Source organism: Primulina eburnea, chromosome 11, assembly GCF_022965805.1.
Source record: "Primulina eburnea isolate SZY01 chromosome 11, ASM2296580v1, whole genome shotgun sequence".
Classification (NCBI taxonomy): domain Eukaryota; kingdom Viridiplantae; phylum Streptophyta; class Magnoliopsida; order Lamiales; family Gesneriaceae; genus Primulina; species Primulina eburnea.
Window position 1 is genome coordinate 43,130,653 of NC_133111.1, and position 19,432 is coordinate 43,150,084.

Genomic DNA, 19,432 nt, shown 5'->3' on the forward strand with positions numbered 1-19,432 from the left:
TTAAAAATAATATGTTGACAAACATATTGTCAGGAATCCAAAGCACAACTCAAATGTCAACTTTGACACTCAATTTTGAGTGACTGCCAAAATGTCTCAACAACCCACAATTTTTGGATAAGATAGTAACATCACAATTTTGAAATCAAATTGATATTTTCTATTTTATATAAAAATTTCATGCTTGAAAAATGATAATAATCACTCATATTTAAAATATGAATAAGAAGGGAAAAAAAGACACGTTTAAAATAAACAATTAATATAAAGCAAGCAATTAGTAAGAAGATAAATGTAAATTCACATCACATATTTATATATAAAATAAATATAAATAATAGATATACGAAGGAAGAATCATCTGTGGTTAATTATTTTGATTATGGATGAAACAGTTGCATGCATGTACTTGGGACACGATACATTATTATTGACAAGTGGCTAGCTAGCTTGCTACTCTATAAGGACCATCTATTAGTTTGTTTGATAGTAATTACTTAAATTTATTTAACAAATCTCATATGATGAATTTATAACTTATCCTCACACTCTAATATTATCCAAGAATATAATCTCATTCGTTTATTTCAATCTAATGATATTACTAATTTTATAAATTTAAATTCTATATTTGCTGAAAATATTGTATTAAAATAAAGGCAAAATGTCAATATTGTATGTACAGAAGCGTGACATTTTTAGTCTTATAAATTTTGTTGAATCAATTATAGTCATGTAAATATATTCCAACAGTCAATATTAGTTCTTCTAATAAAATCACGTGATTCAATACCATTGTGTCATATAGCTAATATATGTAAATATATACTATGATTTTCTTTTAGAAAATACCCACACCTACTTTATTTTCCTAAAATGCATGGCCTACAGTCACAGTGTGCCTAAAATTTAACCCGATTCACATTTGACATCAAACAATTATGCAACTAAGTTGTCCTACTTCATCAGAACGTGCAACTTAAATGGGATGATAATCCTAGGGACTTTTACGTATTTTTAAAGAAGAATTTTACAACTTCTCGTGTGCAAAGTGGCTACGTCGACAAGACTACTTTGAAAAATAGTCCGTTAGTTCTGTAGTATTCTAATTTTGCCAGTTCACCTCCACCAAAACATATGAAATTCACTATATCTTGAATACAGTCATTAGGGTTCCTCGGGACAAGATTCATAAATAACTTACGATTTACATGCCATGATTGCATGAAATCAAAGCTCAAATAAATTAATAACTTAATATATTAGACTATAAACTTCACATGTAGGATCGCATCCGAGGCCTAACCAAAGACTGGCCGCCATCGACGTATATAGTTGTGCCGGTCATGTACCTTGACCCATCACTTATCAAATAAATAACAGTTGAAGCCAAGTCTTTCTCAACGTCAAGCCACCGATGTAAGGGCGTGGCTTCCTTTACCAATTTCTGCGCCCTTTCCTTCCCAACTGAAGTAGGGTACTCATCGTCAAGATGCAAGCCACGAGCAATTGCATTTACTCTTATCTGATGCTTCCCAATCTCCATTGCTGATGCCTGCCCATCATTTGTAAAGTAAATTTTTAGCATGGTAAAGAACATAATGAATTCTTCTGGTAGCTATATTGTGACACAAAATTAATAAAGAAATCAGTAATCACCACAACCAATGAACACAACGAAAAAAATGAGTTGAGACCAGAATACGCTACAAACTTACCCGCACTAACTGCTGCACTCCAGCCAAACATGAACCATATGCTGCCGCTCCTTGATATAACCCTCTTTCGGCTCCAATTATAGAGGTTAAGAATACGATGGATCCCCCCGATTGCTGATCACGCATTGTTTTACCCACAGCTTTTAATAGATACCATGGAGCCATAAAATTGATTTTGACAATATTTGAATTCATCTTCTGGTAAAGACAGAGGATCATGCATCTTTCCTGTTTCATTCAAAGTAATAAGTCGATACTCTTGTATTTTCTTACTAGCACACATGTGAATACAGCCCCGCCTAATTGAAAATAAGGACCATCCAACACAACTATTGTTTACATCTACCACGTGTTCTTGCAAGGTATAGACATAAAAAAACGTGGATAGATGTGAATATGAAAGCTCCTCACGACAGAAACCAAACATTAGGAAAATGAAACCCTCGAAGACTTCGTTGCAAAACTTGATTAGAAAACTAAAGATGGCTTTTTTCCAATGAAATAGAAGGTGCGATTAAGATTTAAGATTGAGGCAAGCTGTCGAAGCGACGATTGTAATACTACAGGCTCTTAAAGACCAATCAGCACGAAATAAGGACTAAACAGAAATTTGGAAGCCGCACAAGTTACATAGATTGCATCTCAGATGACAGATTTTAACAACCATATAAAGAACAAAGAAGGTAGTTTTCTAAACTTACATAAAGTTCTTGTTTCGACAGTTCAAAAAAAAAAAAAAAACATCATCAAAAGGGGAGAAATCGAAATGGCAAAGCAGAGCAAAATGATCAGCAAAAACTACAATCGATCCACAGTTCCACACCACAAGCTTTTTGAACTAGAGATCTAATTAATTAATTACTCGTGGTGTAACACCATGTCGCAAAAGAAAAATGCTACTAACCGAAAAAGTGACAAATTCAATAGAGAGCACGTGCAGAAAGGCATAGAGTGCTTTACCTTCATAGGAATAACAATTGACGAAAGCATCCAAACTTCCCAAGATTCTCTTGGCCGTGCCGACAGCTTCTTCAAAAACCGCTGCTTTCTCTTCTTTCATATCCAACCCCACCACCTCTACCGCATCACGGCGGCCATCTAAGGACACCTCTATCTTCTCCACTGCTCTCCTCAATTGCCCATCGTCCCCCATCAAAACTAGCCTAGATCGATCCCGTGAAATCAGAGCAACAAACAGGAGAAAGAAGAAGAAGAATTAATGGCGTACCTGCAACCGCGCTGAAGTAAATGACGGGCAATGTTGAGAGAGATTTCATCTCCATTGGAGGTAAGCAAAACCTTCTTTCTTGGATTTTCCATGCTGCAGCTACCCAACAACCAAACCAGCTGGCTCACATATATGGCCGTCTGGGCGAGTGAGTAGTGGAACGAGTCGAGTCAATATTAGGATCAGTCTCTAACTAGAATAACATTTTAAAATCTTTAGAAAAATCAAGTTCCTGATTGAAAATTATGAATAATGAAAATAAACAAAAAGTCAAATTGATTTATTAAAATATTATTTTTTTTATTATAAATATAGGTTTTTTTAAAAAAACTATTTTAAATTTTAATTTTTTTTTTTCAAAAATAATGTAAAAAAAAAATTTGCAAATTTACGGCAAACCGTGCTTTGTAAGCACGGACTCTTGGTAAGCGCGGGCGCTCCAATGTGGAGCAGCGTCCGCGCTTGGTAAGCGCGGCGCGGACGCTGCTCCACCTGCCTTTTTTTTTCTATTCCTTTTCTTCTATTGGACCGACACTTATCAAGTTGGATTCGTTATCCTTCCTTCCTCCTCCTTCTACCTCTCATTTTCTCATTCACCTGTTTCTCCTTCCTCCTGGAAAATTTTTTGAGATCGTTGTCGTAGAACAAAATTTAAAAGATCTATATCATATTTCAGAATGGCAGATAATCGAAGTCCAGAAGATCATAGTGTCCTCTATTTACAAGCGACACATATATCTTCAAATGTTTCTTCCTCAACCGTTGATGATATTGTCAAAGTGAAGAGGTCAGACAATTTGATTTGGAAGCTATTTACTGATAATTACGTACACAATCGTGTCATTGCATATTAAATCATATGGGTTTTTATGGAGTTTTAGAATGTGGTTCACAAGTTTATGATAATCATCTGATTACTGCTCTTGTTGAACGTTGGCGACGTGAGACACACACGTTTCATTTTACATGTGGTGAAACAACAATCACGTTAGAAGATATTTCGATAATTTGGGGTCTACCAATTGATGGTGAAGCAGTAACAGAGGTAGATGTGTCAAATAAAGTTGAGGAATGACAACACATATGTTTGGATATGTTGGGATTTTTGTCAGCCTCAAAATATTTGAAAGGTGGTCATATGTCTATGACTGCACTATATGATCATTGTATGTCTAACCTTGTTACTGATGATACTTCAGAAGTAGATGTTGTAAAATTTACACGTTGTGTAGCGTTAATGATTATTGGAGGAATAATATTACCTGACTATCAAGGAGGGTCTGCTAGACTAATATTTTTGCAACTGTTACGGGATATTGATACCGTGAAGTCGTATAGTTGGGGTAGTGCAGTTTTAGCATTTCTATGCCGTGAGTTGTGTAACGCGTCACGTATAGAGAAGACAACAATTGCTGGACCTTTATATATCTTGCAGGTATTGTTAATGTAATGTGATTATTTAACACAATTTTTATCTTAATTTTGTTTAACTATTTTTATTATTATAAGCATATATGGGCATGGAGCAGGATTAAATGTATTAACCCCGACCGAGATGGGTTAACATTAGGTATACCTCCCGTTGATCCAGATGCTTTTATTCCAATTTCTCCATATGGTGCACGATAATTTGTAAAAAATTATTTTGTTTATATCATATATATCTTGTATAATTTTTTGATATGTAAGATTTTTTTTTAAAATTGTAGGTGGAAGATTGAATTTAGTTACACACATTCGCCAACACATAGCTGTAAGAATTATAAAGGATTCTCTAGATCGTATGAACAATAACGAGGTATTATGTAATTTTAATATTTTTGTTTTGAATATATGAATTTGTAATTTGAACATTATAATTTTTTACAGTTTAATTGGGTCGTTTACAAAAAAATGACATAGATGTGAAGACGATTACCGATTCATAGTTTATACGACAACAAAATATGGCGATGTGTTTGTCCCCTTATATGCTTCGACATCGTGGAGATGCATCATCCTAATCGGGTGATGCGACAATTTCGAAGACGTCAATCAATTCCAGAGTCTGCCATGGACAATGATGATATGCATAATATCACCAGAATAGGACATCGTAACACCGATTGGAGAGATTATCATAGACATTCAATTGGATTGTGGAATAATAGGCTATCCGGATTGTAATAGCTTGATTGCACTCCAGAAGGTACATCGACATAATCAGGACGCTCTTCCCCAAAAAATTTATTGAAAAACGATGGCATTTCAGAAGTGTTTGAAAGAAATGGTAAGGTCTGCCTCTGTAATGTGTCACGAGGGGGTTGTCGAGATGATGTCCCCTCATCTGGATTTGTAAATGTATTCACTTCATCATCAACATTCAATTATTCTTCTTCAGACTCGCTGTATGATATATCAGGTTCAGAATCAGTCCTCCAAATATCATCATTATTGGCCTGATCCGGACAACGAGTACTTGTATCTAATGTTGGATTCGGCCAATATGGAGCATTATTTTGTTCCGACGAAACATTGATAAATTGATCCTAAGACCCACTTACATCATTGAAACTCATATTATCGAGTCCTTCAGTAACCTGTGGAACATAAGATTCTACATCTTGGAAACCACCATATGTAGACGTACCAGGGTTGATTATTGAAACCTGAATCGGATGTATGTGGAACGTAGGACTCAGGATCATCAAATCCAGCATCATGCTCAATTGAATTTGCTTCCACGTATAAATGCAACATACACATATTGTCACATTGCATTATAAACTGTAGAGCATCACCATCAACGAGATTGACTTGAATTTCATGACAGGATGATCTTTCCATGAATGAATATTTTGCTGACAACTTCAAAGAAAAATGCGCTGGATCGATTCATAACATTTTATGCACAACTTCAACCAACTCCAACAAATTAATAGACCGTACTACTCGTATCGGTCTAAAAAATGGAATGCTATATTCAACAGATCCATTACCGAGAACCATATGACCACCAAAATATAAGAGTATATCGATATTAGACATTTTGCCAATGAAAATCTGAGAAAAAAATGAAGAGGAAATGGATCAACCATCCGTCGAATATATGATCTATATATTTTCATTGTATAATTGAACCACGTGAACTTCTGAAAAGAGTGTACAAAACAAAGAAAATGAATGGAAAAAAACAAAAGGCACGTTCAAAAGAAATTACGGAACGAAGAAAAGGAGTGGACAAAAAAAAAAGACTGTGCTTCGTAAGCACGGACGCTGCATGCGTGGAGCGTTGGAGCGTCCGCGCTTAGTAAGCACTTAGTAACCGCGGACGCTCCAACGTGGAGCATGCTCCGTGCTTCGTAAGCACGGACGCTGCTCTACGCGTGGTGCAGCGTCCGTGCTTACAAAGCACGGTTTGCCGTAAATTTGCAAATCTTTTTTTTTTTTACATTATTTTTACATAAATAAAAATCTCACAAAAAAACCTACTCCATTTGAAGACCTTTAATCTATTTGACCATTTCTAAATATTTTCATCAAACTCTTACACATGCGAAATCTTGTCAAAAGAGACGTCGATTGTTGCGTTATGGAAAAAAATTATTTTCCAAAAAAAATTAAACTAAATATTAAAGATAAAAGATATTAAATGTTATTAATATTTATTAAAGACAAAGATATAATATAATATAATATAATATAATATAATATAATATAATAATAAAAATGTACACGAGATTTTTTGAAAACAAAAGCAATGAATCCGAGAGAGTGCCAAACAAATTGAAGAGGATAATTGATAAATCTTAAAACACGGCCTGACCGTCTTCTCCAATGGCGATTGTCAGAATCCCATTGTCGTCTGCATTTGGTTGCCTCCTATCACCTATTGAATCCTCGTCGTCTTCTTCTCGCTTCAGGTTTACTCTTCAGTTTTCATTTGATTGTTTTCATCGTTATTCATGTTCGATTTGGCTGCAGTTCAAATTCAGTGGCATTTCGAGCTCGCAGAATTTCCTGCGATTTTTCATGCTTCGAGGTAAGCACTGGAGTTCCCTTTTCCTTCCTTTTTTTACCCTACTATCTCCGATCTTAATGGTACCAGTTTTGACTTTGGCAGCAATTAATTATGTTACATAATCTTATAAAAGATCGCCATCGAATGTTCCTTAATTTGTACTCTTTGTGAAGTTAGATTTCCGTATCAAATCTTGATACAGGCCGTAGCAATAGCTCTTCCCCTTGAGTCGAACTGTGAATTCAACACAACGAGTATGGGAAAATTTTCCTTGGATAAAGGTTTAGGCGTTAGAATTGTCATTATCTTAGGTGTGTATTATTTAAATACAATTTGCTAATTCATTGGGTCTCCTCAGTGAATTTTTAAAACTGGAACAGATTGTTCGTAATAAGATCGAAATTCGAACACTTCAAGTATGTGCCAAACTCCTTACAATTTACTCATATAATTCTCGATAATAAAAACTCCCGATGGTCTTTTTTACATTATTTATACCCTAAGATAATAATTAAGCAACAGAAAAGATTCCCAATCGGTAGTGCGGTTGCGCAGGCGGTTAGCTTGTTGATGCTCAACTGCGTGGTCCTTCTAGGTGTAGTAATCCTTCATCCATGCAGGCACTTTGCGCACTCTTGAAGCTTCTTTGATTTCTCTTTGGTTCTCTTCTTCCCCCACTTTTGAGGCTTCGGCACTTGAGACCATCTGATTTTGAGGATGGGCTTGGTGTTGATGCAGTATTCCTTTGGTGGCCCCAATCCTTTAATTGTTGATCCATTAAGATTGGGTTATTACAATTTTTATATCCGTATCACTCCCCCATCATCAAAATTCACCTTGTCCTCAAGGTGTAATTCAGAGTATAATGAGCACATTTCATGGAAGTTCTCCCATGTGGCATCGTCTGGGTAATTGTGAGACCATTGAAGCAAAATCTGTTTGACTTGTTGCTCGTTTACCGAATTGCCACCTGGTAAAAGAGCGGTGAGTTGTAAATGGATTTTTACGGTGAAGTTTAACGCTGATGGGAGTGTTGAGAGACTGAAAGCTCGATTAGTGGCTCGTGGGTTTACTCAGTCTTATGGGATCGATTATGAAGAGACATTTGCGCCGGTTGCGAAACTCAATACTGTCCGGATCCTCCTCTCCTTAGCAGCGAATCTCGATTCGAAATTGCAGCAATTGGACATTAAGAATGCATTTCTTAATGGGGACCTAGAAGAAGAAGTGTATATGGAAGTTCCCGCCGGTTTAGTGGTTCCGAATGAACCAGGGAATCAAGTGTGCAGACTGCATAAGTCCATCTACGGTCTTAAACAATCGCCTAGAGTGTGGTTTGGAAAGTTTTCCACGGTGGTTAAAGACAAGGGGTTTGTCCAGTGCCAAACGGATCATACGCTCTTTGTTAAACATTCTCAAGATAATAGAATTGCCATCCTTATTGTGTATGTGGATGACATTATATTAACTGGAGATGATGAAGAGGAAATCAGTAGTATCAAGGCTACGTTGGCTAGGACGTTTGAGATGAAGGATTTGGGACCTCTCCGCTACTTTCTAGGTATGGAAATTACCCGTTCAAAGAAGGGCATATCCGTTTCTCAGCGGAAACATGTACTCGATCTACTTAGAGATACTGGGATGCTCGGTTATAAACCTGCAAGCACACCAATGGTATCGACTCTAGAGGCCGAAGGTGTACCCGAAGGAGATCCCGTCGAGAAACAACGGTATCAACGGTTGGTGGGACGATTGATCTACCTGTCGCACACACGACCGGACATTGGCTTCGCGGTTAGCTACGTAAGTCAGTTCATGCATAATCCGAAGCAATGCCACATGGATGCAGTCTACCGCATACTTCAGTATCTGAAGAAGTCTCCCGGAAAGGGGATTTTATTTCAGAAACATGATGATCGTAACATCATTATGTTTTCAGATGCTGATTGGGCAGGAAGTCGTATTGACCGAAGATCTACTACGGGTTACTGTTCTTTCGTATGGGGAAATTTGGTGACTTAGAGGAGCAAGAAGCAACCCGTTGTGTCAAGAAGCAGTGCTGAAGCTGAGTTTCGCGCGTTGTCCTTAGCCACGTGTGAAGGGATGTGGATTAGAAGAATGATGGCCAAATTGAAAATGCCGTACCATGAGTCCGTGATCCTCAAGTGCGATAATCAAGCTGCGATTAGAATTGCTAAAGATCCTGTTCATCATGACCGTACTAAGCATGTCGAAATTGATCGTCACTTTATTGCCGAGAAGATTAAGAGTACTGAAGTATTACTGCGGTATACTCCAACTCGTGAACAACTTGCGGATATCTTGACCAAAGCTTTGATTGGTCCTAACTTTGATGAAATATGTAACAAGTTGGGAATGTATGATATTTACGTCCCAACTTGAGGGGGAGTGTCGAATTATTAAAAGTTAGGAGAGATATACGTAATATTTAGTTTCCTTTTATTAAGATTAGAATCCTAGATTTAGTTTTGATTTGATTTGATTTGATTTGATTCTGATTTATTTTCTAGTTTTAGGATATTTCCTGATTTCTTTCCTTGTCTCCGTTTCTTGTATTTATACTCCGTTTGACATTAATAAAATTCAAGAATTCAGTTTATCAAATTCTTCAGACATCACATTTTTTAGCTCTTCAAAAGCAACTGTAGCTTCATTGGCCATTGGAAATCATCCTTCTTAAGTAAATCGGTGGGGGTTCTGCTATAGTGGCATAGTGTTGCACAAAGCGACGGTAGTAGCCCGTGATGCCCAAAACCCACGAAGTTGTTTAAATGTCTTGTGTTGTGGCCACCGTGTCATGACTTCAATTTTTCCTGGATCGGCCATGACCATCTCTGCCATCACCGAATGTTCCAAATAATCAACGGTGCTTTGAAAAAATGGACATTTACTTTTCTTCGCAAAGAATTTCTGATTAAGAATACACTTGAGAACCTTTTGTAAGTGTACGAGATGTTCATCCTCTGATTGACTGTAGATAAGGATATCATCGAAGAATGTGAGAACAAAACGGTGCAAATAAGAGCTAAAAGCCCGATTCATAGCAGACTGGAATGTAGAGGGTGCATTTGATAAACCGAATGGCACAACAGTGAATTAATAATGATCCCATGAGTCCAAAAAACTGTCTTGTGAACGTCCCTGGAATCTATCCGGATTTGGTGATAGCTAGCCCGCAAGTCCAGTTTAGAAAAAACTCGAGCTGCACCTAATTCAACAAATAATTCATCAATTGTTGGAATTGGAAAATGATCCCTGATCGTGAGTGCGTTGAGGGCACGGTAATCAACACAGAATCTCCATGAACCATCATTTTTCTTGACTAGTAATACTGGGGATGAGTACGCGCTGGTGCTAGGTAGTATAAAGCCGGAGGCAAGCAAATTTTGTTCCAATTTTTCGATTGCATCCTTTTGGAAATAGGGGTCAGGATAAGGACGAACATTTATCGGAGCAGATCATGGTAATAGATGAATACGGTGGTCCGCTGATCTGTGCGGAGGAAGAGATTTTGGCTCATAAAATACTGCCGAATAAGTTTCCAGAAGCTTCCTGCCAACAATAGGAATATGCTGGGACTCGATATCTGTTTCCTTAGTTGTAGCAGCCTCAATCAATGTAAGGAAAGTAGTGGAAGAACCTTTGTTGAGTAACGTGCACAATTGATTATAAGAAAATATCTAGATTGAAAATTTGATTTCCACTTAAACAAATCTGCTGTTTGTTCCAAGAAAACTCCATTGTAAGTGCTTCATGGTCATGTTAGCACGGACCCAAGGTGCGTAACCATTGCATGCCAAGAACCACATCCATCCCACAAATCGGAAGGACATATAGGTCAATGTGCAACTCATGGCCTTGCAAAATTAGAGAAACTTGCTAGCACATTTTATCACGCCACAAATGTTGGCCATTTACCCATAAAAACACGAAAATGTTTAGTGGCGAAGCAGGGAATGCCTAATCGATTTACCAACCCTTCTTGAATAAAATTATTGTGGAAAACGATTCATAAGAATTTTCTTGGTTGAAGCCATCATATCCATCGCCACTGGTTTCATTGCCCAAGAGAATCATAACTCTGTTTTTGCAACGATGATTAAGACTATATTTTTCATCGCAGCTGAAACAGAGCCCTCTCTCCCCTTTGTCCCGGATCTCAGCTGGAGTTCAGCGCTTAATGGGAATCTTTGGAGCAGGGCTTGTCTGACTATTGTGGAGCGGAGGAGCCCCATCCCCTCACGGTGAAGAGAAGGTGCTGTAGTACGGGATACCATTGGGCTGCCTGTATTGATTATGATATAATCATGTTGGAAACGGCCACGAAGATCATCATTCTTTTCTTCATATAGTTGAGTTTTAGCCTTAGCTTCCTGGAGGGTACCCGGAGGGACGAGGAGAAAGTCCCTTCGGATTTCTTGCTTTAAGCCCTGAATTAAAAAATTCAAGAACATGGACTCGGAAACGTTGACCATTTGGTTCATCAAATTCCCGAAATCAGCACGAAATTTGGCAACACGCCCTGTTTGCACCAACTTTGCAATTCAACCCAACAGATCATCATAGATAGAAGAACCAAGCGTTCTTTCACTGCTGATACAAAACGATCCCAATCAGTAAGAGCTCCATTACGATCTAACCACTGATACCAAGAAGCTACTTCACCTTCAAGATCGAAGGCCACCATCTGAAGATGGATATGTCCAGGGATGAAGTGTATCGAAAAATACTTTTCAATCGTACATAACCAGGCATGAGAATTTTCACCATTAAACTTGGGTAATTCAATTTTTAAATCCTCGAGGTAAGATGCAAATCCCAGAGCAGACCCCTCTTTATATCGGTTGCTATCAACCACAACCTGAGATCCTTTTGGAGGCTCAGATTTTTCCCCAGAAAACTCTTCAAAATTTTGATGCATCTGGCCAAAAACGAAGGTCCATGGAAGTCATATACTGCTCGAGCATTTTATTGTAGTGGGCCAATTGAGTTTCAGAGTGTTATTTGAAATTGGCCTCGATTTGCTTCATAGCTTCTGCCACCTCTTCGTTTTGCATTGTTACGAGAAAGAGTTCAACGAGAGCACCAGTAATACGATCGAAATTTGCACTCTTCAAGTCTGTGCCAAACTCTTTACAATTTACTCGTATAATTCTCGATAAAAAAACCCCGATGGTCTTTTTTACATTGTGTATACCCTCTAAGATAATAATTAAGCAATAGAAAAGATTCCCAATCGGTAGTGTGGTTGCGCAGACGGTTAGCTTGTTGACGCTCAACCGCTGGTCCTTCTACGTGACGTAATCCTTCATCCATGCAGGTACTTTGTGCACTCTCAAAGCTTCTGTGATTTCTCTTTGGTTCTCTTCTTCCCCCATTTTTGAGGCTTCAACGCTTGAGACCATCTGATTTTGAGGAAGGGCTTGGTCTTGATGTAGTATTCCTTTGGTGGCCCAATCCTTTAATTGTCGATCCATTAAGATTGGGTTATTATCAATTTTTATATCCGCATCAGTTTGACTCTATTATAGGCTTTTTTCCCTGTTTTTCCTGGTTTTTTCTATTCTTAATTGAGTTGTTATGTATTGAAGAAGATAACTGTAGTTAAACGCTTTGATTCTGCTATGGCTCCCTCCCAGATAAAGGATGTCAGTTATCGACCTCCAGGCACCAAGATTGATCTGTTGAACAGAATTAGTTTCTCCCTTCCAGAGAAAAGGTATTTTACTTGTAGAAACTTTCTTCGCTTTTTAATGTTGTTGCTTTAGTTGGGCAAGTAATATTGAATCAAACTGAAAGTTTTTTGGAACCAACACTCATACTATCATGAAGAGCCTTATGGACTGGTATTGTCATGACTCATGAGTCAGCCCATGATTTCTAACTTGTTATCTACTCTATACAGGCTTCCGTTCTTAACTGAGCTTTATCCCATGCTATTCTTTAGTTTTTTATGTGGATATATATTTAAGGTTACTATATTGGTTGGATCTGTGGTTATTTTTCTTGTTTAATAATACATGTACATCACCATTTCTAGATTTTGTGGCTAGATTTTTATACATGAAAGTGTAAGAGATATCTTTATTAACTTGTGACTTGTCATGCATTCGTGTAGCTTTGGGTTGATCTTTGGACAAAGTGGAAGTGGAAAAACTACTCTTTTGCAGGTTCAATATCCATTTAAAACCCATGTTTCGTTTAAGCTGGTCTTTTCAATTTATTGATTCTCTGTGTTAAGCTGTTTTCCCAAACAGCTAATTGCTGGGTTGAGTAAACCAACATCAGGCTCCATCTACGTTCAAAGATATGGCGACGATGGCCATCCAAATCATTCTCCTGAAATGTTGCACTCCGGAAGAGTTGGTATCGTCTTCCAGTTTCCAGAAAGGTATTAGCATCACATTCACTAACTTTTCTACTTTAGTGTTCAAGTTTCTTTTCTTTTATTTATGCTTCTTAAAAAAAGAACTTCCATGACACTATTAATTATCTTTGTTGTTTGACATGGTGTTTTGACTTTGAAATAGAAACAATAATATTCTATATACCTCTCAATTCCTTTGACTGCCATTTTCCGTTATTTATCTTTAAACATGTACTTTTTTTCCATTAAGATAAATAAGAGGACCTTTTCTTTTCATTTTAGTGGTGTAGAAGATTTATTTATTACTTTATTTGATTTTGGTTTTTAAGCAAGTGCGCTTGTTTCACATGTTTGAAACCTGAATTTCGAATGTCCGTGAAGAGCCGTTTATGATATTTAGTGTTCTCACTGTTCTGTCTATTGTATTTATCATCTTTTTCCTGGTCTCAAATTTTCATCTTTTGTCCTTGTTTTCTCGTACTTTTTGTTTCTGATGTGGTCCCTGAGATGATTATATTGGGCTAGATATTTTGTTGCAGACAGCATTCTTGATGAAATAATATTCGCTTGGCCAAGACAACGAGGTGGCCTTCAATTGAGGGAGCTTCTTGCTTCGAGACTACAAAAAGTTATGACTTCAGTATGTCGAATTTAACAAAGTGAAAACACATTCATTTGAGCATGTGCCATGGACTTTTCACACCTACCTTCTTAATGCATACATAATTCTGACCAGCCATTTCATGCATGAGACAATTAGGTTGGTCTAACTGGAATCTCATTGGACAAAGATCCTCAATCTCTAAGTGGTGGATTCAAACGCAGGCTTGCTTTAGCAATTCAGCTGGTGAGATTCTGTATTTTCTTGATTGTACTCGATACAGTTTGTACTTTAGAATAGTTGGGTTTCTGTGTGCAGCCATTTTGTAGCTTTAGCTTATTAAAGAGAACCACTGTATGATGCTCTCATCATCATATAAACTAGGAAGAATTTGATGCATGCAGCCTTACACCTGCAAGCATTGAGGCTGTTTTAGCAGCTCCTAACTGTGGCAGTTGGTCTCCATGCAACAATGGAGCAGCACTATTGCTGTGCCAAGGCTTGTCCCTATTAGTTTATAATTTGTACATGCTATCCTTTTTTCCCCAGGTGCAAACTCCTAACCTATTGGTGTTGGACGAGCCTCTTGCTGGACTAGGTATGAAGACGAGCCTCTTTTTCTGATCCTTGATATTACATTCTCTGTTGTGTGAGATCATGTGTCGAATGTACTATTTTTCATTTGTCTCCTAATTGTCAATTAGCATTACAAGTGAGTATCCATTCCAGAATTTAGAAACTGGTGTATTCAGATAACCGTTAAGATAATTAAATGTTGACAGTGAACTGTTAATCGTTTTCTTCACAATCTCTAATTAATACCCCCATCCCCATGGCCTTCCATTTCCAGTGAGTTCAAGTTAAAAATTGTGGATTCTTTTTCTTGTTTTGAGGGCCTAATCTTTTTTACAGTTTGGGGAGCAGTAGAATGATCATCATGTCATCATTGAAAAGAGTATCACTTTCTGTTCCATTTACCAGAAATGCTAGCATCGATCAAAAGGCTTTATCATATTTATTTCTTCACACATTTGTAAAATTCCTAAAATTAGATTCATTTGATGACTAAAAACCAGATTCATTTGCCTAAAATTGCGTAAGTTTTTATTCTTCCTGCTTAGTTTTACAGAGGGTGCTTTGAGCAACATCTTTTTTATTGATCTATCAAATCCCTTTTTAATTCTTAAAAGTATATACCTGTCAGATTGGAAGGCCCGTGCAGATGTTGTTAAATTGTTGAAAGACCTCAAGAAAGAGCTGACATTTCTTGTTGTCAGCCATGACCTTGAGTAAGTTTACAGTTGGCCGGTTTACTTTGTAATCTGACTATTTAGAGAGAAAGCGTTTATCTTCTGCATCTAGTGTTAGTTGGATTCCATTGCCTTTTATAGTGGGTATCTTGAGCAGAAAGCGATAAACCAAACCAACCTTCGGTTTGGGTCCGTTTTTAGCCAATTACAGTTTGGATCAGTTTTAAAATTAACAAAATCAAACAAATTGGTTTCTTTCAAAATTTAGATAAAAAAAATTTTATAAATATAAAAATTATCTTATAGACTTTCTTAAAAACTTAGTTTACTATGTTTTTTGCAATTATAGAAAGAATTTATTTGATTTTTAGTTTATATTATAAGCATTAAATTTATTATAATAATTTTTTGGGCTTTACAATATTTTAAACTGACCTCATATTGCAGGTGCCAAAAGTTTATTCAAAATTGTAATCAAAGAAAAAATGAAGAAATAAAAAGAATTTGGAAAATTTGTTCATAATGAGGATTAAGTAATGTTAACGTCATTGTCATATGTTACAACATCATTGTCATATATTACATTCATATTTGTTTTAATACATGTGTGTGTATTCATATTCAAAAAGTTATCTACGCATCTGCAGAGAATTGGCATCTCTCGTAGACCACTCCTGGAGGATGGAAATTGGGGGAGTCTTGAGGAGTGAATACCTACATGATTGAACTTCATTATGTACTTTTGCTGCTTAACCAAATTAAGCTGCAATTTAGGTAATGCTGTTAAGCTATAATTCATTACCTATTATTGTTCCTGGCAAACATATTCGATAAAGCCAGAAATATATAAATATTTAAACTGATAAAATGCATCTGGCTTCTAGTAAAAAGAGTGACGCAGAAATATCATAAAGGTTTAGTATTATTATGCAAAAGAAAGCCATTAGGAGGCTTGAAAACGAGCTTGTCTATTGTACAAGACTGAAATCAGAAACTACTGTGTACTTTTTTACCTACATGCACCTGGTCAACCTCAATACTGAAATTCCATGAAAACATCTTTTCTAAAAATTGGCTAATTTGTTGATGAATAATTATTTATCTGCCTTGGCTAAAAGATGAGATTTACGCATAATGTTACACGCAAACATTTTACACATCTGACGTAAGTAGCTTTGATTCTTGACTTTGTATCTGACTTTTCTTTTTCGGCACTCAACCTCACTTGCATGTAATAACCCATAATCAGTTACATCATTGCCATCCAATACTCCATTACTTCGTAGGGAAGCTGACAGAATAGGAGAGACTCTTGTTTTATTTATTTATGTCTTTTTTTTCACACGTCACTCTTAATAAGGTAAAATACCATACATGACCAAAATAAACACTGCCAGTTGGAAAATATGAGGGCTGCTTTTCTTTGCTTCCAATAGTTTTGCCTCTACAGCTCCAAGACCGGGTCTATTCTAAGATCAGAAAAAGAAAATTTTAAAAGAGTTAGATAAATGTAGTTATATGATCCAACAAGCCTAGAACAGATGGCAATTTCTATATTTCAAATTCATCTTACAATTCAAATCTGTTTTAATCCAATGCTCGTGCCCTCCATGCTCGGTTGGAGCACCTTTGCAGATGCTATCAGAAGATAATTTCTTCGTGCTCATTTGTTGTTTTTGGTAGCTGATTTAGCAAACCTCTATTTTCCTTTTCCGTTCCAATCTGATCACCATCCTCATTGTTTTTCTTTCCTTTTTGCAGCTTAATGAACTTTTTTTCGTTCATCTCTTCAGGGTAAACTTTCTTGTGAAACATTTTCATAACCTACATCCACCACCACAAGAAAGTGGGACATAGATTACTGTAGCTATTAAACATTCTTTTCATAATCTCGAGCCTCTGGAGTTTTATTAATTACCAATTTCATAAAATATTTCTTAAATAATTTAAGCTAAAGTTATGAATCATAAATGTCTTTTTTTCTCTCTTTCAATTTTTAATACTTTTTTTTTTTATTTCTAGTTTTCACCATTTAGATATGTTTTTTTAATTATGGAAGACAAAGCTGATAATGCCATCTGCATGATAATCAATTCAGTTTTAACAGAGATGTTTGTCAACATTGGGGTTTAAAATGGTTCGATTGGAATAAAGCGTCCTGAAAGTGTATGATAGTATGTGCGCAGGGATATATTGGGTGCATTTAAAAGTCAAATAAGAAACTCAAAGTGGTTTAGCTAAAAAAGGTATCAGACAATCTGTTAATAGCCTTGTTGATGTTTAAAATCAACATGTTGCCTTCATAGTAATATACTGCTAGGTCCAGCTTCTTGTTCTAAATGGAGAACATTGAATTAACATGTAATCCTTTTCATTTTTTCCATATAAAAAATTATTAAACTGAAAAAATAAACGTTGGTTGACATCTGTCCTTTCCTTTATTTGTTAGCAGCTCTGCTTCTTCGCATTTCACTATAGGATCACTGACTGCGTCATTCCTCGTAAAGAGTTCTCCAAGGGAAATCTTTTCTTTCCGTATCTTGGTTTCTGTCTCAGCCAGCTCAATTGAAGTGGCAAAGAGGTACTTCTTGAGAGGGCAAGCCACCACTTCCTTGCCTCCTTCTATGGGCTTGTTACTGTGGATTATCATTCTCTCTTGACCATTCCTCTCAGATGTGTCATTTGTCTTTCCATTCTACTCAGCTTCTATAACTTTTGTATCTCATAATTTATTAGTTTGAGGTCATTTGCTGTTACATCTGTCCGTGTCTGTTGGTCTGTAAGCTTTTCAAATGGTGCAGGAAGAGTTGGTGGGGGGTCCAGCATCGAGTGGTTCTATACCAAAAGTTCCGATTGCTAGAAAATCAAAAGGTTCAAACAGTTCTTCATTGGAGAGCATTTCCTCCACATTGGCTTCATATCTTTTTAAAGATTTTTGAGATTTGATGTTTGCTTGTGATAATGTTTTGATAGGTTTTTTGTAGTAGTTCTACTCATCTAATGATGTCTGCACTAGAAACAACTGGACAGGTTTCCTGAAATTAGAAAATAAATGAGATTCTTGATTTACTGTTAGCCTAGTGACAGTTAGTTTCATCAACTTTTTCTTACACTGATATTTATAATGTAGGAAACCTACCATCTCGGTATTTATCCTAAAACATAATAGTTTTGCAAGGATAACCTTTTCTACAACATTGTGGATAAGTGACTAGTGTTTATTGCTGACCAACTTTTTCCTGTATTATGTATAGCGATTTTTTGTCCCGTCAAAATAAGAAAGGTTGATCATTTCAAAAAATAAAAAGAAAGGTTGATTACCTCATATATGAACTGTGATGATACAAGTTTTCGTTCAACTTATTTAAAGCAATGAATTGAGAAGAGAGAATGTAGGAAAAATTAAAGTTCCAATCCGTAATGAATTTGACAAAGTTGGAAAAAGTTTTCTTCAAGGAAGTTACCAATGATGGAATACTTCACTGGCTCTGTGTTGTTTTGCATCATCTTACGGTGCATAAAACCTAGAAACTGCACCAAAAAATAAAAGTTAGAGATATAACTTCGTATAGCTTGTCATTCCCAAATGCTGAAGTGGTTGGACTAACCTTCATATTGAACCTCAGATCAGAAATGCTTATCCCGGAAAATATGGTTGAATCTAAAAAGAGATGTAGATAGATATGGAAAGTAGGATTGATTTTAAAGAGGGGGAACTTATAGACTTGTTAATGGGGGGCAGATAAGAGTACATTTTCATCATTTTGTACACAAATGGAAAACTTAATGTAGAAAAATCTAAGATGAAGTTGAGCAGAGAAGAACATTGAGAAATGTACAATATAATGGTGGAAACCTCTGTCAACATTGTATTAGCTGAGGAGAGTGGGTTTGAGACCCACATGTGGGTGATACTATATTTGCCAGGAGGAACTTGTGCGAGTTCTTGGAGTTGGTAGCATTTTTCGTATTTCATGGAACTTAGCTAATAATCATCACATGATGTAATTTGTTGGTGATGGCAATCTAGCAACCAAGAATTTAAACTTAAGGTGTACACGACGTGTGGTACGACTATATAGTCATATTGGTGATGGATTCCCGTCTGATAATGGATATTTCTGGCTGAAGAAATATATTCCACTATGAGATTGCTTGAAGTTATATGGTACCGCATAATTGGTGGGGATACAATTGTGGATTTAGTATAGTTATTTTTTTATTATTAATACTACTATTACTATTTG

General features: G+C 36.5%; 1 protein-coding gene and 2 pseudogenes across 2 annotated transcripts; 1 reads left to right on the forward strand and 2 right to left on the reverse strand.

Moving 5' to 3' along the window:
* Positions 1 to 1,118: 1,118 nt before the first annotated feature.
* On the reverse strand, positions 1,119 to 3,152 carry LOC140806375 (uncharacterized; annotated as a pseudogene).
* A 3,527-nt stretch (positions 3,153 to 6,679) lies between these two features.
* LOC140806378 (ABC transporter I family member 11, chloroplastic) lies at positions 6,680 to 19,386 on the forward strand. 2 transcript variants are annotated; one of them, XM_073163002.1, is made up of 11 exons: positions 6,680 to 6,848; positions 6,910 to 6,967; positions 12,607 to 12,686; positions 13,086 to 13,137; positions 13,225 to 13,358; positions 13,860 to 13,974; positions 14,095 to 14,181; positions 14,485 to 14,533; positions 15,140 to 15,224; positions 15,833 to 15,909; positions 19,135 to 19,386. In XM_073163002.1, coding segments are annotated over exons 1-11 (825 nt in total). In that variant the 5' UTR covers positions 6,680 to 6,762; the 3' UTR covers positions 19,137 to 19,386. The 2 variants fall into 2 exon arrangements, with proteins under 2 accessions (XP_073019103.1, XP_073019102.1); XM_073163001.1 differs by lacking the exon at positions 19,135 to 19,386 and having other exon boundaries at positions 15,833 to 15,922.
* LOC140804445 (protein LAZY 1-like) lies at positions 17,581 to 18,799 on the reverse strand (annotated as a pseudogene).
* Positions 19,387 to 19,432: the final 46 nt, after the last annotated feature.